The sequence below is a fragment of the Ambystoma mexicanum genome, chromosome 2q, assembly GCF_040938575.1.
Source record: "Ambystoma mexicanum isolate Mex_15411 chromosome 2q, UKY_AmexF1_1, whole genome shotgun sequence".
Taxonomy (NCBI): Eukaryota; Metazoa; Chordata; class Amphibia; order Caudata; family Ambystomatidae; genus Ambystoma; species Ambystoma mexicanum.
In genome coordinates this window covers 240094149-240113323 of record NC_090924.1, presented here as the reverse complement: position 1 = coordinate 240113323, position 19175 = coordinate 240094149, and the positions used below count along the sequence as shown (strand labels likewise).

Sequence of the window (19175 nt, the reverse complement as noted above, 5' to 3'; positions counted from 1 at the left end):
ACATGTTGAAAAGCCATACAGTCATTTGTAATTAATCATAAGATTAACTTACATAAAGATGTCCTTTTTTTATGTTCCCCAATAAAGACTTGAATATTGAGTTTGAGGGTTTGGCAGGGATATCCGGACAACATTTCAACACTACCGAATGCATCTTACCATACATCAGGAAATGCCCTTTTGGTAGCCAATAATCCTGCTGTAAATCTTCAAAGGACTTAAATACTTGCTGAGAAAAGATTACATCAATTGTCACTATTACAGTCCACCCACCACTGGACATCTCACCTTGACAAATTAGTGAATATTTGTATTCTGTAGAGCCATTACCTATCTGGGATAAACAGGGTTTCTAAATACATCCGCCTTTGTATCCTGTTCCAGACATTTGAAGTGTTTTAATAGACAACAGTTGTCCTTTTTTTACATTTGTACACCCCTTCTAGTGGTACATCTAAGCAGCAAGCTAGTTGACCAAGTATAGGATCATTATGCCCCATGTACATTCCAAAGAATACTGCAATTGAGTAGCTGTGTAGTAAAGTTCAACATTTGGGATACCAAGGTTGCTTCTTTCCAATGGAATTTTTAACGTTTCCATGCCTACCCTGGGAGCTCCACCCTATCCCACCCTCCCCCCGCAAGATCAGCTGAGACAGTAAACTGTGCAGTAGCTTGAAATGGCTTGATGGGATTTCAAGTGGGAGGGCCGGGTAAACATAGTAGGGGGAGGAGGGGATATGACCATTTATGTGAGGGACACCATTCCCATCCAAGGCATGAAAAGTTTATTCCAAAACTCAATCTGGGAGACCAATCTATCCACCTTATTATGTATATTAAATTTCACACTGTCCACATTAGAATGATATACTTCAATACCGAGGTACTTGAACGAATGAGGAAGCAATGTAATAGGAGAGGATAGCCTCAGACTGGGTTGCCCGCTGCGAACCGGAAACAAAACTGACTTGTTCAATTATTTATTTATAATCAGTTCTAAAAGTTTTACAAAATACAATGTAACTAGAACATGAACATTATAAATCAGAGTCACTGGCAACATATAAATTCATCTATAACATTATCCCAAATATTAAAAATTAAAAGTTGGAAATTCACGTAATTGGCTAACCACTAAAAATGATACATTTTAAAGTCTTGTATGAAACACAATGATTAAATGCATGATACAAAATATTTAAAACAATAAATAGTGATAAAAGCTAAACCATAGTCTGGACAATTAAAACACCTTTAAATTCATTGTCCGAATGGGAATATAGAACGTTCTGCCCTTAGTCGTTAAGAGATCGTTACCCTCACTCAATCATTTTTCCAGGAGCTTTGTACATAGAATTCCCCATAGCCTGAATAAAGCTAGATGCATATTCACATTATCCGTATTCAAGCAATACGACCAAAATGCATCAGTTTGAATGGCCTCGTAACAATGCACAAGATTACCAAATGTGGTTGTAATATCTGGGCCCAGCCCCACACATTCTATGAACAAATATTGTGTCGTCTCCAAATGCACAATGCTCTTACAGATCCTACATGTGCGCGCTAATCGGGGTATCTTGTATCTAGCTCCAAGGTTAACCCATACAGGCAGTCGATTCATTCTTAATTTCAAATGGAAATTCCTAGCCGCAATGCTAGGACATAATATCAGATATCTCTGCGCTTTGAGGTATCGATGGGCCACCATGTCCACGTATTTATGGGATCTTAAACTACTAGGATACTCACTATTCTTAGTCCAATCCCATTGACATGTTTTATTTTTAAAACATACATTTCATACGAACCAGAAACAAAACTGACTTGGTTCAATTATGTGAATTACGGATATACCTTTGACGTCCCCAACTCCTTCAACGTCTTCGGGAATATGTGCTCAGTGTCTGCTATAAACAACGAAACATCAGCCACATAAAGCAATATCACCTGTGGGACATCGATTTATAATATACCCTTGCTCAGTCTATCCTTAACCTGGATCCTAGTGGCTCTATTGCCAGTGCATAAAGGAGCTGAGAAAAGTGACATCCTTGCCCAGTTCCACTTTAGAGTTCCCATTGAGTTGAGAATGTCCTCCCAGTTTTCATTTGCGCGATTGGTTTGGTGCAAAGCACCCTTATACATTTTATTAAATTTGGACCAAAGCCAAACGCTTTCAATGTCGCAAACAAGAATTGCCAGTTCAAAGAATCAAAGGCCTTCGCAGCATCCAAGCTGGCAATTAACTGGGATGTAAACCAGCCGGAATTTTCTTCCAATACTGCTAACAATCATCTGTAGATTAAACATTGTATTTCTACTTGGAATGAAGCCATTTTGATCAGGATGTACCAGCCTAGCACCATCCCACGTAAACGTTATGCAATTAGATCACTAAGGATCTTCATATCAGTGTTTAATAATGGCAGAGGTATATATGATTTATAGAGTTCCAGCTTTCCCCCTCGCTTATCAAATTCGTGAAGGGGAAGCAAGCAAGGGCTTGCTAGGGCTCAGGTTCTGTCTCCGCTCGGCAGGGACTCCCAAAAGTATGGAAGAAAGACAACACATGAGAGTAAAAAAAAAAAAAAAGTATAAATATGTTGACTCCAGAAAAAACATGCTGCATCCAACACTTATTAAAAGAAATTACATCAGCTGATAAAGGTTAAGAAGTATTCAGACGTTTTTAGCTTATAGAAAAGAACAGTGATTCCTAAATGAGAGGCACTGGAGAAACTTGACTCCATGAAAGTGATGAGTCTTTTTGCATAGTTATTATTACAAGCCAGATTCCTCGTTTTTACTTTTGGCTTATCAGTGGCACCCAAGCACCATCTACAAAGGCAGAAATATTGGTATAGACTGTACAGAGGAGTGGCACATGATTGCTTAACTAGTATGCAGGCACACTAGGCTCCTTAGAAGTGGCTCTTGGGTGGCATGCTCGCTGCACCATTTGTTTTGGTGCACAGATGCCACTTTCACTGAGGCTGAATACCTTTGGCTTAAAGGTGCGCTTTTGTGCAACCATTTTCCCCTCCTCTCCTCTGCTGACGACCTGGCTGTAACCGGAACTGCACTGGCTATCTGGACAATCTCTGATCTCGGGCCCAGGTCCCTCCCCCGCCAGCGATACACTCCTGCACTGCCCGCCTGGCATACCCCACACTTGGTGACTGTTCAGTACCCCTACAGTCCCCCTACCAGCCCTTGACACATGATGTCTGGGTATTACCCAAATTATTTGAACACAATTGTTCGAATGACCTAATTGACCGAAAGTCGAGGGTCCGAATTGACCTTTGCACAATATAATTGCAATAGAGATATATATAAAATGGGGGGTTGCGGGGGGGGGGGGGTTTCCAATTCGGTCAATTGTGCAAAGGTCAATTGTAATTCGAACAATTGTAGTTCAAACAATTCGTATACAACCATGATGTCTGCACTTACCCTTGCCCTTGCACTTGCCACCTGAAGGCAAAGATATTGTTACAAATATATGGGATGTGACATGTAACAGATAGCCCACTAAATCACAGCGACCAGTATGGTGGGTTGGGATGTAGGATTGCAGGCACGCTGAATTTCTATCACTCAAAGGTGTTCCTTTCGCCAAGCAGGCCGCCTCTAGTTTGCTTTGCCTGGGACTTTGGACAAAACCTGCGCAACCAAAGGAGTTCCTCTTAAGAAAAAAGCCATGTCATAATTTTTCTTTTTGGAGTTTTCTTTTTAGAAAGTGAGCGTCTCAGACAGACTGATCTTCGGAATGTCCAGCTTTCAAGTTAAGGAAAGGTGGGGACCGTTGGCTGACCTTCCCAAGGTTTAATTTCTATTTGATCACTGCAATAGTTAAAAGTATACGTCCAAGTCTACGCTTCTACATTTTTTAGTTTTAAATGGGATGTATCACCTATGACTCTTTTTACCTATCTCACCTGTCTTTTCCGGATTTAACCCCTGCCCCCCCCTCCCCCCTACCCCCGGCCACCACATTTTTTTTTCTCCAAGTTTTACAAATCCTTGGCCTCTACCCTCAAACCAAAATCGTTAATTACCTCCCATTCCTTGATGATTTTCAGACAAGAATACTTATTTGCAAGTCAACTCTTGGGCTGGTCGACTTTTAGGTATTGTTCAATTTGACCTAATGCCAATTTGACCTACTCCCATTTCACAGCATCTTTTTGACCTAATTCGGACGTCAAATGGTACACTTTAATAAATAGTTGTGGGGTAAGGGAATAGGTAGAGGAGGGGGGGGGGAGTCAGGAGTGGGTGCGGGGGGTGGGGGGATCTCCACCGCATTATGGCGGGTTGCGGGGGGGTCTCCCTCCGCAGTAGGTCAAAAAGAATGAGGTCAGAAAAATTAGGTCAAATAGGCAGTAGGTCAGGTTTTTTAGATCAAACAACCCATATCCGACTTTTAGCCTTCTTATTTTAGGATGGCTCACAAAATCCAGAAAAAAAAGAGTCATAAAATCAATAAGACCTCTGTGATGACTATTAAATGAATGGAGCCATTACAAGCTGCAACTCAAGGTGGGAATAGACCAGAACTCTGTGGATGATAGTCTGACCAGCACTGAGCAGAACCTTTCCTGTGTATGTTTACACCCGTTTCTTTCATGCAATAGGATAGGTATAGCAGCAATGTAGGAGACCACATAATCCAAATAGCTCCATTTTTGGCTTGTCAGTTTGTATTCTGCAGTGGTTTATGTCGCCCAGTTATACACCGCACAAAGCTCTGCTATTTGTCGAACCCTTAATGCCTTTCGGAGGTCGGTTTCTATTGCGGAAAGAGCAGTTACCATGTACTGTAGGCTCGCTGACCAATGATCTATTTGTTGAAAAAACACAGATGGTAACAAACAATTATTGTGAATTGTGTCCATTGTCAGAAAATTACATTGCCCCCGTTATCTCTACAAGGAAAAGGAGTTGTCGTGTGCTGGTGTGAGAGTGATATGTGGGTGATATGAGAGAGGGGTGGAGAAAGGGGAATGCAGGTTGGGAGAGGGAGACTGTTCCATAAGGGCATTGTAGTAAGAAAACTGCACACAAACTTTGTACAGTGGCACATGTTGGGCAGTGTGCTCTTGCGATGATGCCCTGTGGTCCTCTCCTCTGAACACACACTGATTTAGGCAACTTCAAAAATGTACACGTAGCTGCATTTTCTGGTCAAAAGCTAAAGAAACTTTTTTTAACGTACACATTACAACATTTTAGATTTCCATTAGAAAGTCTACTGGCTTCCTGATGACAACAGCATGTAAACATAAACAAGGTAGGATGTAGGCTGAACACTGATTCACTTTAAAAAAAAAAATCTAGTTGACGTTCCTCTATTGTAAGAAGCAAAGGAGAGACGCACCCACCTGACTTCTTTCCATAGGAAATTCCATTCTGTTCTAAAAGTTCTTTCAGCCTTTGTACTTCATTAGACAGTTCCTCATATTTCTGAGTTGCAACACATGGAATAAATGAGAAAAGGAAATGAGAGGTCATCTCACACGGCACCGTTGCCAGAGTTTCACATACAGTTTATGTTGCTAAATATTAGTGGTCTGCACTACACTACCTACAGATCAATGGGAAAAAAAATACAACATTTTGATAAGACGTTTTGAATCTCTCGCAGTGAAAAAAAAATACATTTTGATAAGACATTTTGATTACTGTTAATCAACCTCTTAGCTTCCTAGTCCCTCCCCAGTTCCGTTTTCCATATGTAGGGGCTTTAGATGCTCCTTATTACAAGCATCAGTGTCTCCAAACGTCGTAATAGGGTGGGCAGTGTAGTAAGGGACCCACCTTTGTGGCCACCCTTACAAGACATATCCCACAACTACTAAACAAGGGACTCCCAACTCAGCCTGTATTAGAAGTCTTTTTATTGCCATCTCTTGTTTTGTATCTATTAAGTCATAGGGGGTCATTTTCAAACCCCAGGAGTGAAGGGCGAGCCGTAAAAGCAAGGTGTTAGCCATTTACACTTTACCTTTACACCCCAGGCGGAGTAGGGACACAAACTGGAGTTTATATTTCCACCAGGCAGTCCTGCTCAGCCTTCAAAGGGCAGTCGTGTTTATGCCTATATGAGATTGCCATGCAGTAGACCAATGGATTCACACAGAGTCTGTGAATTCCATGGGAATCCTTTGTGACTGCGGTTTGCAAAGCATAATTTGTAGGCAGTATTTATAGAATGGAGAAAAACAGCAGAGAGTAAAAGCGATTTTGGGGCTTTTTACTCTTCCCTTTTGCATTCAGTTTTATAGAAAGTTGAAAAATGCATGCAGGCACATACATGATAATGTTGGTGACCCTGTGCGCAATTTGCACTGCTTTACAAAATGACCCAGATAGTCATTTAGTCAACACATTTTCCTAATGGAACATAAAGCAAGATTGTTCGTTTTTTAACAGATACCCTGTAAACTGATCTGGTTCTGTGTCAGAGCTCACTGCACACATTATAAAGCCAGTGGACCTTGTGGAAGTTTTATTCTAGCTGTTTAAGCAAATGGTAGAATACAGTTAAGTTAAAACACATGACCTTTGTGAACAATGTACTCCATTTAACCAGCATACGCAGATAAGGCATACGTTTTCCAATCTGAGGAATCTCTAATGCTATGCAACTGTGGCTGAGGAATCATTCTAAACGGTCATACATTTTAGGGCAGGCACAGCTGAACAAGGATACCACTTTGGGAGTACAGACAGACTGGTGTTGAGAAAAGCTTAAGATCCAGGGTCGCTGGCACATACGGATCAATGGACCCTAGTTCAGGAGAACATGCACCGTAGGCGTCTCCGGATCACAATTCGGGAATACATTTTCGGTCATCTACGCAGTCTTCTGCACCTGTACCCCACATCAATCATGCCTTTCCCTCAAAATCCTGTCTTTAACCCTCTGCCCCCAGCCAATGGCTGCCCTTTCCCCAAGCCCCTCCTCTGGCAGCCATCCTTAGATTTGGTAGCACGCCAAGTGGCAGTATGACCAAGTGAAGAGCCGCAGAGGGGTAGGTGGGAGGGTTCGCATGTGAATCCATGCCAGACCCATGCTGGAGAACAGTTACAGGTAAGTAACTTGTTCCTTCTCCAGCATGGGGTCTGGCATGGATTCACATGCTCATGAATAAAAGAATACATAGCAGTATACACATGCACAACCACGGGAGGTGGCAACAGGCTCAACATTAAGCAATACAACTCAACATTAAGCATCTCTTACCTCCTCACCAGGCTCACCTTAAGCAAACAGGTTGCGCAGCACTGCTTGGCCGACCCTGGACTCCTCCCTGGAGTCCCGATCGACGCAGTAGAATCTTGTGAAGGTGTGCGTCGACCTCCACATAGCAGCCCTGCAGATGTCCAGCAGGGGCACACCAGACAGGAACGCTGTGGTAGCAGCGATCGCTCTGGTCGAATGGGCTCTCGGACGGCCGGGTAGTGGTCGGTTTGCCAACCGGTGGCAATGCATGATGCAGCCAGAGAGCCATCTGGAAATGGAAGTCTTCGAGAGAGCCTTCCCTTGATTTACAGACCCAAAGTTCACAAACAGTTGTGACGTTTTCCGAAAACTCTTCGTGCGTTCCACGTAGAACTTCAGTGCTCTAGCTACATCCAGCGAGTGCAAAGTCCTCTCGGCCGGCGTCGAAGGCGACGGAAAGAAAACTGGTAACACCAAGGGCTCGTTGAGGTGGAAGTCCGACGGCACCTTGGGCATGAAGGAGGGGTGCGTCCTCAGCCCCACCCTTGTGTCATGAAAAGTCGGTATGGAGGCTTGCAAGATAGGGCCTGAATCTCTCCCACTTGTCGTGCAGAGGTGATGGCCACTAGGAACGCTGTCTTCCATGACAGGAACTTCAAAGGCACCGAATGCATAGGCTCGAATGGGGCCTCCATGAGCCTGGTCAGCACCACATTAAGCTCCCACGCCAGGGCAGGAGCCTTCACCGGCGGGAATGATCGGAATAGTCCCTTCATAAATTCCTTCACCAGGCGATGAGACCACAAGGACGCCCGTCCCGTTGTCCTGGTATATCTGAGATGGCAGCCAGATCTATTTTTATGGAGGCGTGAGCCAGTCCAGCCTTGGCCAGCGACAGCAGGTACGGCAGCACTTGAGGGGCCGTAATTCGCAGAGGGTTACTCTTCTGTGCACGGCACCAGACAGAGAACCTCTTCCATTTATGACCGTAACACTTGAGAGTTGAGGACGCCCTGGCCTTTGCAAGAACTTCTCTGCAATCAGCCGGGATATCGTACCCTCCAAACTCTAGTGCTGCAGGAGCCAGGCCTGCAAGTTCAGCGACTGTGGGTTGTGGTGGAGAATGGCACCTTCTTCTCTGGAGAGAAGATCCGCGGCCGCCGGCAGCCTGACTGGCGGGAACGTTGACAAGTCCAGAAGGTCCGGGAACCAGACCTGCCTCAGCCACGCCGGTGCAACAAGGATCATCCTGCACCTGGACTTCTTGAGCTGGTTGATGAGGCAGAGCAGCAACGGCAATGGAGGGAACGCGTATAGAAACATGCCGTCCCAAGGGAACGAGAAAGCATCGCCCATGCTCCTCGGCTGTGGGAACCTGCTGGCGAACCTCTGGCACTTGGAGTTCGTCGCCTTCGCGAACAGGTCGATCTGGGGTTTGCCCCATCGTTGGAAGAGTCTATCCACTTGATCCTGGAGCAGTTCCCACTCGTGGCACGAGCGCAGCTCCCTGCTGAGTGAGTCGGCGATGGTGTTTTTTATCCCTGCCAGGTGGAAGGGAACCAGAAACATCCCCTGGGCGACGGCTCATTGCCACAGATCCTGGATAGGGCTGGGGACCTGGTGCCCCCCTTCTTCCGTATGTAGAACATCGTGGTGGTGTTGTCGGTGAAGATCCTCACCACTTTGTCCTTGAGGGACGGGAGGAGCGACTTGAGCGCCCAGAACACTGCTCGGAGCTCCAAGATGTTGATGTGAATAGACCTCTCCTCCGGGAGCCAAAGGCCTCTTGAGTGGAGATCTCCGGTGTGGGCCCCCCAACCCTCCAGAGAGGCGTCCGTTTTCACCGTCTCCTGAAACGCCAGTGTTTGAAAGTCCGTGCCCATCATGAGGTGAGCCCGGGTGCCCCACCATAGGATCGCCCAATGGAACTCCTCGTCGAGGGGGATCCTGTATTCGAAGCAGCCCCTCGCCTGAAACCAGCAGGCGTCGAGGAACTCCTGTAGCGGACGCATCCGAAGTCTGAAAAGGGGCACAAGGTAGATGCATGAGGACATCATCCCGAGAAGGGACTTGATGGACCTCACCCTGGCCACGTCCGTGGCTAACAGGCGCCGCACCTTGCCCAGGATGGTCTTGGTCCTCTCCTCTGAAGGGGAGGCCAAATGCTCCACTGTATCGAGCTTCGCCCCAAAAACAGTGCTACTTGCGATGGAACAAGGTGGGATTTGGGGTAGTTGATGGAGAACCCCAGCTCCGTGAGCAACCGGATGGTCCTCGCCGTATGATCGACGGCGAGTTCCCTTGACCTTGCCCGGATTAGCCAGTCGTCCAGGTAGGGGTAGACGTGGATCCCCTGCAGGCCCAGTGTCGCCCCCACTGGTGCCAGGCACTTGGTGAAAACCCTGGGTGCCGACTTTAATCCGAACGGTAGGGCTCTGAATTGGTAGTGGTGTCCCTGAACCACGAACCTGAGGAACTTCCTGTGCCTTTTTAGAATGGGGATGTGGAAGTAAACATTCTCCAGGTCCAACGACGATAGGAAGTCGCCTTCCTCCAGCTGTCCCAGCACGTGCTGGAGGGTGACCATCCTGAATTTCTGCGCCTTGATGTATTTGTTTAACCGACGCAGGTCTAGGGTGGGGCGCCAACCGCATGTCTTCTTTCTGACGAGGAAGTACCTGGAGTACACTCCGGAGCCCCGGAGCCTCCTGGGGACGAGCTCGATGGCACCTTTCTTAAGCCTCGCCTTTACTTCCAACAGCAGTTCAGGGACGTGATTCTCCTTCCTGGCCACGGGAGGAATGCGAGGGCACTTCTTTAGGAATTCCAGCGAGTGCCCGTTGGCCAGGGTGTCCAACACCCAACGATCGGTAGAGATGGACTCCCACACTCTGACGAACTTCGTCAGCCGGTCTCCCACTGTGGTGCTTCGGTGGGGGCCCCAACAGCCCGGCCGGGTCAGTCTTGCTTGGAATCGGCGTTGTCGCCTTGGTGAAGTCGGCGGGAACCCCCTTGCTTGCCGCGACCTCTGTAGGCCCCCTGGCGGTAAGTGGAGGAGCCACTGCTGAATCCTTTGGAGGCACCCTGTCTGCCTCCAGGGCTCCGAAAGGGCTGTCGCTGCTGAAGCACCCCAAGGGCCCGGGCCGTCTCTGAGTCGGTCTTGATGGCCTGTAGAGACTCATCCACCGCCTTACCAAAGACGTTGTTGCCGTCGAACGGCATGTCCAACACTCTGGTCTGGACGTCCTGGCGAAAGTCTGTCGCCTTGAGCCATCCTCGTCGTCAGAGGCAAACTCTGTTGCCCAGTTGGAGAAATCCGGTATCGGCAATGTCCGTTGCCACCGTTATGGCGTGATCCGACGCCACCTCGCCCTCCTGCAGAATTTCTAGGGCCTCCGCCCTTTTGTCATCAGGCAGGAAATCTAGCAGGGGAGCTATCTTGAACCAGAGCTCCCTGTCGTAGCGGGCCACGATCGCTAAGGCATTGGCCGCCTTAATCGTCGTCGCTGCCTACGAGATGACTCGTCGTCCCATAGAGTCCAACTTCTTGCCCTCACTGTCCGGCGGGGAAGTGGAAGTTGAAGCCGCCGCGCCCGCTGCCTTCTTAGCCGCTGCAGAGACGACCGAGTCTGGCGTGGGCTGGGCCCTGAGGCACAAAGGGGCGGCATCGGGGACTCGATACTTCTTCTCGTACCTGTCCCTCTTGGCGGGTGTCATGGCAGGGTTCTTGAGGACAGCAAGCCCCTCGTCCCAGAGGTCGTCGAGTAAAGGCACCGCGAGGACTGTCTTCTCTTAGCCTCTCGTCGTTGGTACAGAAACCCCTCCTTTTTCTGTTCTTCAGGGCAGAGCTGGAAGAGCTCGGATGCCCTGGTTATCATGGCGTGGAAAAAGCCAACCTCGTCGGCTGGGGACGCCCGCGGGGGGGGGGGGGGGGGGTGTGACGACGGGATGTCTGCTGTGTCATCGCCGCCGTCATCGTCCGTCCCCGTCGCCGTATCCGTCGCCGTAACCTCTCCCAGCGAGGGGGATGAGGGGTCCACCGGTCTCGCAGGCACGAAGGGCGGAGCAGGGTGGACTCTCCTCTGCTTGTTCGGAGGGCTTCCCGACGGGCCTGGTTCTGGCTCCTCCGTCGGGCGTGTGGTAATCTCGTCCTCATCTCGGTACATAAGGATTGGATTGCCAACAAAATGGCCGCCGAGCTATCCTGGGGCTCGGGCAATGGCTGCGACGGACGGGATGGCCGCTCCACTGGGCCCTGTTCGTCGTCGCTATCTTCGATCACGTCATCAGGGACCGTCCCCTGGGATCGAACCTTCTCGAACCTCTCGTTGAGGCCTATGGACCTTTCGTTGAGGCCCTTCTCGGTCTCCACCAGTTCCTCCTCAGAGGCTGATTCCGAGTTTGTAATGGCCACCGGCCCCCCCCCTCTTTTTCAGCCGGGGGCTTCACGGGGGTCTTAGCGGTGGGCTGGAAAGAGGATTCCCTCCGTGGCGGCAGGGATACTCTGGGCCCAGAGGCCGTTTCCATTGGCGTAGTCTCAGCCGGCTCCGCCAGGGTCGCAGCGACCACTTCGGTAGAGGCCTTAGCCGGATGGATCAAGGCCCTCACCACCTTAGGTGCGTCCTGGGCCTATGCCTTGGGGGGAGGGTCAGCGCCTCGCTCCCCCTTCGAGATCGACCGGGTCCGCTCCAGCAGCCTACCCGGGTTCACGGACTTGCTCTTCCCCGAACCAGAGCGCTGGGTCGTGGTCGAACGTGCCGGGGAAGTAGCGCCCTGCTTGGCAAACGAAGAGCCCGACCTTTTGGCGCTCCTGGAGCCCGCAGACTCGCAGTGCTTGGCCTTCTGTTGGGCCCCCGTCGCCGGGGCGCCCTTAAAGGACTTAGAAGCATGTTCAGACTTCTTCTTCGCCTTCTCACTTGCTGTGCCCTTCTCAAGCCAGGTGGCGAGGCGGGAAGGACGATCTTGTTTGGTCCGTTCCGAAAGGTTCTTGCAGAACGCACAGTCCTTCTCCACATGCGTCTTGTCCCCATGGAGGCAGTAGAGACATTGCGAATGCTCGTCCTCCTTGAAAACGTTATATAGTCCTCATCCAAGGCAGTTCCTGAACAGCTTGGATCCGGGCGTCGAGCTCCCCTTGTCCTGGGCCATGTCCGTTGAGGTAGGCCGCAGATCTTCCGGAATCCTCCAAGAAGTGTAAACTCGACAAAAACTTCACCCTTGAGGGGCATAGAAGAATTCCGAAATGGGTCCCCGTTATCGGAAGTAGAAACGGTGGAGCTTGAGGCTCGATTAAACCGAAAAAATTAGAAATTCTCCTGAAAAAAACGTGAAAACGCAGTAAAAAACTCGAGAGCTAAACACGAGGACTCCCAACACTGGAGCGTGCGGTAAAAATCTAGGGATGGCTGCCAGAGGCGGGGCTTGGGGAGAGGGCAGTCATTGGCTGGGGGCAGTATGACCCAGAGATCAGTGATTGGTTACTACTAAGAAAGACAGATCAGAAACGAAACTGATACTGATTTTTTCTTTACCGAGGATTACCAGCCTGACGCCGGGGAATATTCATGAGCATGTGAATCCATGCCAGACCCCATGCTGGAGAAATAAAGATATAAAGACATTTTTTCTCTAGAAAGGTATTCTCTGACCCTGCTAACAAGCATCGATATTCACTGTTTATATATATTTATGGAGATTCCATGAAACAGAATGTCATTAATGCTCTGGGGAGGATGGGTGCCACGAAGACATGGGGAAATCACCACGCAACATGTGAAATGAGTTTGAATAGATTGGGTCTTCATTAATTGTTCACAGTGCCCGTGTTTGCGAAGAAAATAGAAAAGGGTCTTCCGTCTGGCAGGGTAACAGACAAACTGAAGTAATAAGTAACCCAAGCAGTAAATATCCCTAATAGTTCTCCCATTCCCCAATAGGTGTCTTGAAAATGGGAACTGCCCCCATTTATGATCAGATAAGCAGTTCTCAAAATGCTCACTTGCAACTATCCAATGGTGAGTGATAATGGAAACTTGGCAATGATGTGATGTGTGGAGAATTGAGCTGGCAAGTGACTTTTTATGCTTGGCCAGTAGCTTGAAACTTGAAATAAACCCCTCTCCCCACCTCCAACTGAGATAGGTCTCTGGTCGGGGTGTCATACTACTTGAGTCTTTTCCAGGATTTCCATTTGATCAATTCCCAATTTGATGGTTACATTCCTATGCTGTTTTGCTGCCCTTTAGTGCTTTTTCCTCTGATAGCAAAGTCCTTCAGGTCCCAGCTTGAGAACAGTCCTTGTCCACCTATGACAAAGAGTGATATAAAAGGGTGCAACTAATTTATAAAACAGTTCTCACTTCCTCTCCACCAAGCAAAGTTTCTTGTATGTGCCATTTCTTACGCCCATTCAAAATCTTGAATACGAAGGATGCTCAGCCAAGTGAGTGTTTGGATTGTTTTTCTAAAGCCCAACTAAGGGCTTCATAAAAACATTTGAGTACAAAAATCCACTCTTAGTATAAGGCTGTACCACCTGAGAACATTGAGCAGCCAGGCTCATTTTAGGAGGGAGAGAGGGCTACAGGTCAGTACAAAGAAATTGTAGCACACATATGGTTCAAAGAAACACTGATCCAGTAAGTATTGTAAAAATAATGGTTCATTTTAAATACAGTAGGTCACGATAAATCTTGGGGGGAAGTACTATTCACATAAATTAAACACATTTATAAAAACCACCTCAATACTTATGGTATACAAACCAAAGTATAACCTTATTAAGAATAGCAATAAGCAGTTCAAGGGGAGTCAAACCTAAAGTTACACATTCAGAAAGATATGCTATTCCTGGGTGATAAAACCAGGTTAGTTACTTTTAGATTACAATAAGTAATTCAAGGGCAGGTGACCGTATTGGTCAGAACATACAGTGTGAGTCACTTTCAGAATCACCTAGATATACCAACATTGTTTCCAAGTATATCTTGCAACATATGTAACTTTCTTCTATTATGAATGCATACAGTTACACCACCAGTATTACTTTTAAGAACACAGTTCAGAGCTAGTAAAGTAACTGTGGGGAGTCAGAAATGCTAGACGAACACAAAAGTAAAGTTTTCTCACAAGTCGCCATTTTATTAAATAAGGGGTGAGACAAATGCCTATCTTTCCCTAGCCTACCAAGGATTTCCCCGCCTGGCAAACTAAGGCTAAAAGAAAATGACCTAGTGTCCATAGGTATGTGTCCCTCACACCTGCACATACATCATACAGGAAATATTTGGCGGTTTTAACTTCACAAAATAACATATACATTCAAACACAAAGGTTATAAACAGGAATCCTTGTGACCAGAGCTGGATCCCCTTCCCCTGGATCAATTTAGGATGTTTCAAACCAAAGTTCAATTTCAGGAAGAGTTCTTTTCACTATCCAAGTTCCACTCCAGGTAGAATATAAAGTTCTTTTCTTGTCAAAGTGACTATCTTTGTTCAAAAGGGTTTCTCACACTTAAAACAATTGTTAAGGTTTCCACAACCTTCTGCTTGGCAAACCAAAAAGACTTTCTCGCCGCACATCAAGTCAGAAGTCAATGTAAATGTTCTTTTCTCTGAAGACAAATCACTTTTTATCACATTTTCAGGCCGATTCATGGAATTAATGTGCGCTGAAAATCGCTGCGCAAGCGTGCGAATCGCAGCGCAAGCGCGAAAATCGCAGCGCAAGCACGCGAAAGCCACGCACATCGATTCATGGAAGTCCGTGTGCGTGTAAATCCTGGGATGTGCGCTAAAATCGTGGGTGGCGCACGCGGGCGCACACGTCATCAAACGGCGCACAGCGAAAGCGCACATAGCGCGGCACACAAGCAAAAGTGGGCGGAACACGGGGCGTAACACGCGGAATGGGGAACAACGCATGAAAATGTGGGCGTTACGGGGGAAGTACAGGAGGTAAATGCGCAGAACGCCCACACGCGCGCCTACAACACGTATTCATGGAATCGAACAGGGGAAACGCGTGCGCCAAAAAAGACGCGCTAATCCGGAAATCTACGCCAGCAGGCGTACGCAGCCCCGCGCAGCATAAAAGTGCGCGCAAACAACAAACAAGCTCAGACACTACAATGAATATACCATTCCTCGCAGCAGTGGTCGTGGGACACCGCAGGAGGAGGAGGATGATAGCCAGGCCCAGCCTTTTTGGGATGCTGGATGACCAGGTGTATGGGAGGTACAGGTTCCCACCACACATAATACTCGACCTGGTGAGTGAGTGGGAGGATGACCTCACATCACCCACCCTGTGCTCCCAAGCACTGAGCCCCTTGGAAAAGGTGCTAAATGTACTGCACTTCTTGGCCACTGGTTCATTTCAGCGGACAAGTGCCATAGTGGGGGGTGTGTCACAGGCCACACAGTTACGCTGCCTACACCAGGTGTTGGCCATCATGACTGCACGCTCTTCTTTCTGCAGGCACAAATACATGCCCAGAACACCTGCAGAAAGGCAGGCTGCCGTCCAGGACTTTTACGGAGTGGCACACTTCCCCAAAGTGCTACGTGCCATGGATTGCACCCATGTGGCTCTACGTCCTCCCAGGGCAACTGAGCACATCTATAGAAACCGCAAGCACTGGCATTCCATCAACGTGCAGGTAGTATGTTTGTTTGTTTGTTTTATTTGTATGGCGCTCCAAACCCGGAGGTAGAAGGGCGCTTAAGAATATGGTTACAGTGTGCATATTTCGTACAGGTTTATAATATATACATATATATATACAGTGGTTAATAAACAGAACATATGCAGTGCGTACAAAATACAATTTTCAGAATAAATACAGTGTCTAAGCCAGTATCTGCACGGGTCTAGAGTTAGTGGTGTTATTCTTTGTTTAGCAGCCATCTGATGACCTGCTTCCTAAAGATCTGGAAGGATTCGAGGGTTTTGATGTTAAGCGGTAGGGAGTTCCAGAGTTGGGGGGCCAGCACTGTGAAACTTACCCCTCCCGCTCTTTTTAGGTGGAACCTAGGCACTAGTAGGCAAAGAGTGTTGGAGGATCTGGTGAGTCTGGTGGCAGGTTTCAGGGTGAGTTTATTAGCTAGATAAGGTGGTGCTAGGTGATTGAGGGCTTTGTGCGTGAGGCAGATGATTTTTAGATCAATTTTTTGGCGTATGGAAAGCCATTTGCAGGCTTTCCTAGTGGCAGAGATATGCTCTTGTCTGGGTATGTTGAGGGCTGCGCGTAAGGCGTTATTTTGTATTACCTGCAATTTATTGAGTATGGATTGATTAGCGCCTAGGTACAGGCTGTTACAGTAATCCAGTTTGGATTGTATTAAGGCCCTGGCAAGGGTGAGGCAGCTGTTGGGTGATAGGAAGGGTCTGCTGGCCCTAATGAGCTGGCCGGTATAGGCAGCGGCTGAGGCGATCATATTGGTGTGTTTGCTGAAGTTGGAGTTGGCATCTAGATAGAAACCTAGGGTTTTTACGCTTTTGGCTATGGGAATGGGATGACCATCGATGGTGATGTTATTATAGCAAGGGTCAAGTTTAGTTAGAGTGTTGGGGGAGCCGACAATTAGGAGCTCTGTTTTCTCATCATTCAGGCAGAGACCATGGGAGGCCATCCATGCCTGAATGATGGAGAATATTTTGTTGATCCGGGCCGAGTCTTCTTGGTAATTACCGGAGATAGTGAGGAGTATCTGGGTGTCATCTGCATAGTTTGTGTAGGTGACACCCAGATGATCCAGTTGGTCAAATAGGGGCTTTGTAAATATGTTATACAAAGTGGGGGATACACAGGAACCTTGTGGGACCCCGCATGTGATGGGGGTGGGGACTGCTGCAGCTGTGGTGGAAAAGACTTGTATGGTTCTGTTAGCCAGGAAGGATTGTATCCATGTGATGGCAGGGGAGGAGAAGTGGGCTGCGGTGGCAAGGTGATTACAGAGGACCTCATGGCTGACCAGGTCAAAGGCCGCTGAGAGGTCAAGGAGGTGTAGGATAGCGGCATTGCCTTTGTCTTTAATTTCATCAATCTGGCTTTTGAGATCAACTAGGGCGGTTTCAGTTCCGTGTTGAGGTCTGAAGCCAGATTGACGTATTCCTAGCAGTTGGTTGGATTCTAGGTATTCCTGAATTTGGATGTAGGCGACTCTGTCCAGGATTTTCAGTAGGAAGGGGACTGTGGTGATGGGCCTGTAGTTTGTGGGTGTGGCCGGGTCGAGGGATTGTTTTTTCAGGAGGGGGAGAACCCATGATTGTTTTAGGTTGCTGGGGATGGAGCTACTGGTGAAGGATAGGTTGATGAGTTTGGTGATGAAGGGGGAGAGCTCTCTGGCTGCATCTTTTATGATTTGAGCCGGGCAGCTGTCTCCTTTACAGTTAGAGGGTTTCAGGGATGTGATGATTTTTTGAACTTCCGGTATGGTAACTTTTTTGAACGAGAAGCCTGCGCTAGTGTAGATAGGTGTGGGTGGGCTAAGGTTGGTGACATTGTTGTTGAGTTGTTGCCGTTTGTTTTCGATTTTAGTTTGGAGTCCTAAAATTTTATTGATGAGGGCGTTCTGGATGTTGGTGCACCAGGGTTTGTCTTTCAGGCAGGTTTCCGGGGGCGAAATAGGGTTTTCTAGTTCCTTCAGAATTTTGAATAATTCTTTAGTGGAGGATCCTGACTGAGTGATCCTGGTGTTGTAATTATCTTTTTTGGTCCGGATTATCTCGCTTTTGTAAAGTGAGGATAGGTTAGTGAGGTTGGATTTGTTACTGCAGTGGGGTTAGTCTTCCAGGTGAAGTGAGCCTTAGCTTTCTTTTTTCTAAGTAGTTTGAGCTCAGGGGTGTACCATGAGTTCAGATGAGCTTTGGGTTTAGCTTTGCGTATTTTCAAGGGGGCAACGGTGTCCATTGCTTTGGCCATGGAATCATTGAAGGTGTCAATCAGCAGGTTTAAGTCAGCGTTAGCTGGGAGGGCATTGAGGGTAGGTAAGACCAGTGGTAGTAGGGCTTCAGCAGTGATGTCAAGGGAATCATCACCTCAGTATATGCCAACTATCCAGGGTCCACCCATGACAGTTTCATTTTCAGAATGTCACCCCTAAACCGGGACCTAGAAGCTGGGCGGCATGACGATACATGGCTGCTTGGCGAGTATAAATGCCTCTGCACATGCATGCATGTCAGATACGGAGTAATGTCACAACCTCACTAATGATACCCATCATCAACTCCCCAGGGGACAGTGCCTACCCTCTGAGCACCCACATGATGACGCCAATTCGGAACCCCACCACACCACCCGAGGTAAGATGCAACACAGCCCATATTGCAACCCGGAGCATAGTGGAGCGCACATTCAGAGTGCTGAAGTCACGCGTTCGCTCCCTTGACCGCTCTGGTGGGCAGCTGCTATATGCGCCCCCAGTAGTGTGCAGGATCATAGTGGCAGCATGTGTCCTGCACATCGTTGCAACCCGCCGGGGCCTGCCAGTGGACATGGTGGTGCCCCCACATCCCCAACCACATGCACGGCCGCTGCGCATGGGAGGGGAAAGCGCACGTGGTGAGGCAGCCCGTACGCAGCTGGTGGCTAATTACTTCACCTAAAATCGCACCCCTGTGGAGTGCACACAGCCCTGGCACATACCAGCTGACAATCAATGATGATGACATAAGGGACAGTCAACTGTCACAACCATACCAGCCTGATATTGGTCACCTGGAAGTGTTACATTGTGTGCATCCCTACCTACTGAAAGACAACCAATGCTGTGTCACAAAAAGACACATTTATGCTGCTTGAATGACTACCCCCTTGCAAAATACAACATGAAAATAGTGCCATGTCACCAAACACCTCCCCATCTCAGCTACCCAACACAACATGGCATGTCATGCAATGTGAAAGCAACCAAATGAATGCACAACACAT

At 48.0% G+C, this 19175-nt stretch overlaps 1 protein-coding gene across 1 annotated transcript in view; it reads right to left on the bottom strand.

Annotated features, from left to right (window-relative positions):
• The window catches only part of GNPTG (N-acetylglucosamine-1-phosphate transferase subunit gamma), a 243797-nt gene that overhangs the window by 58184 nt on the left and 166438 nt on the right, over positions 1-19175 (bottom strand). The window contains exon 10 of the mRNA XM_069647204.1: positions 5394-5475. Within this exon, the coding sequence (XP_069503305.1) occupies positions 5394-5475 (82 nt within the window). The remainder of the gene's footprint in view (positions 1-5393; positions 5476-19175) is intronic.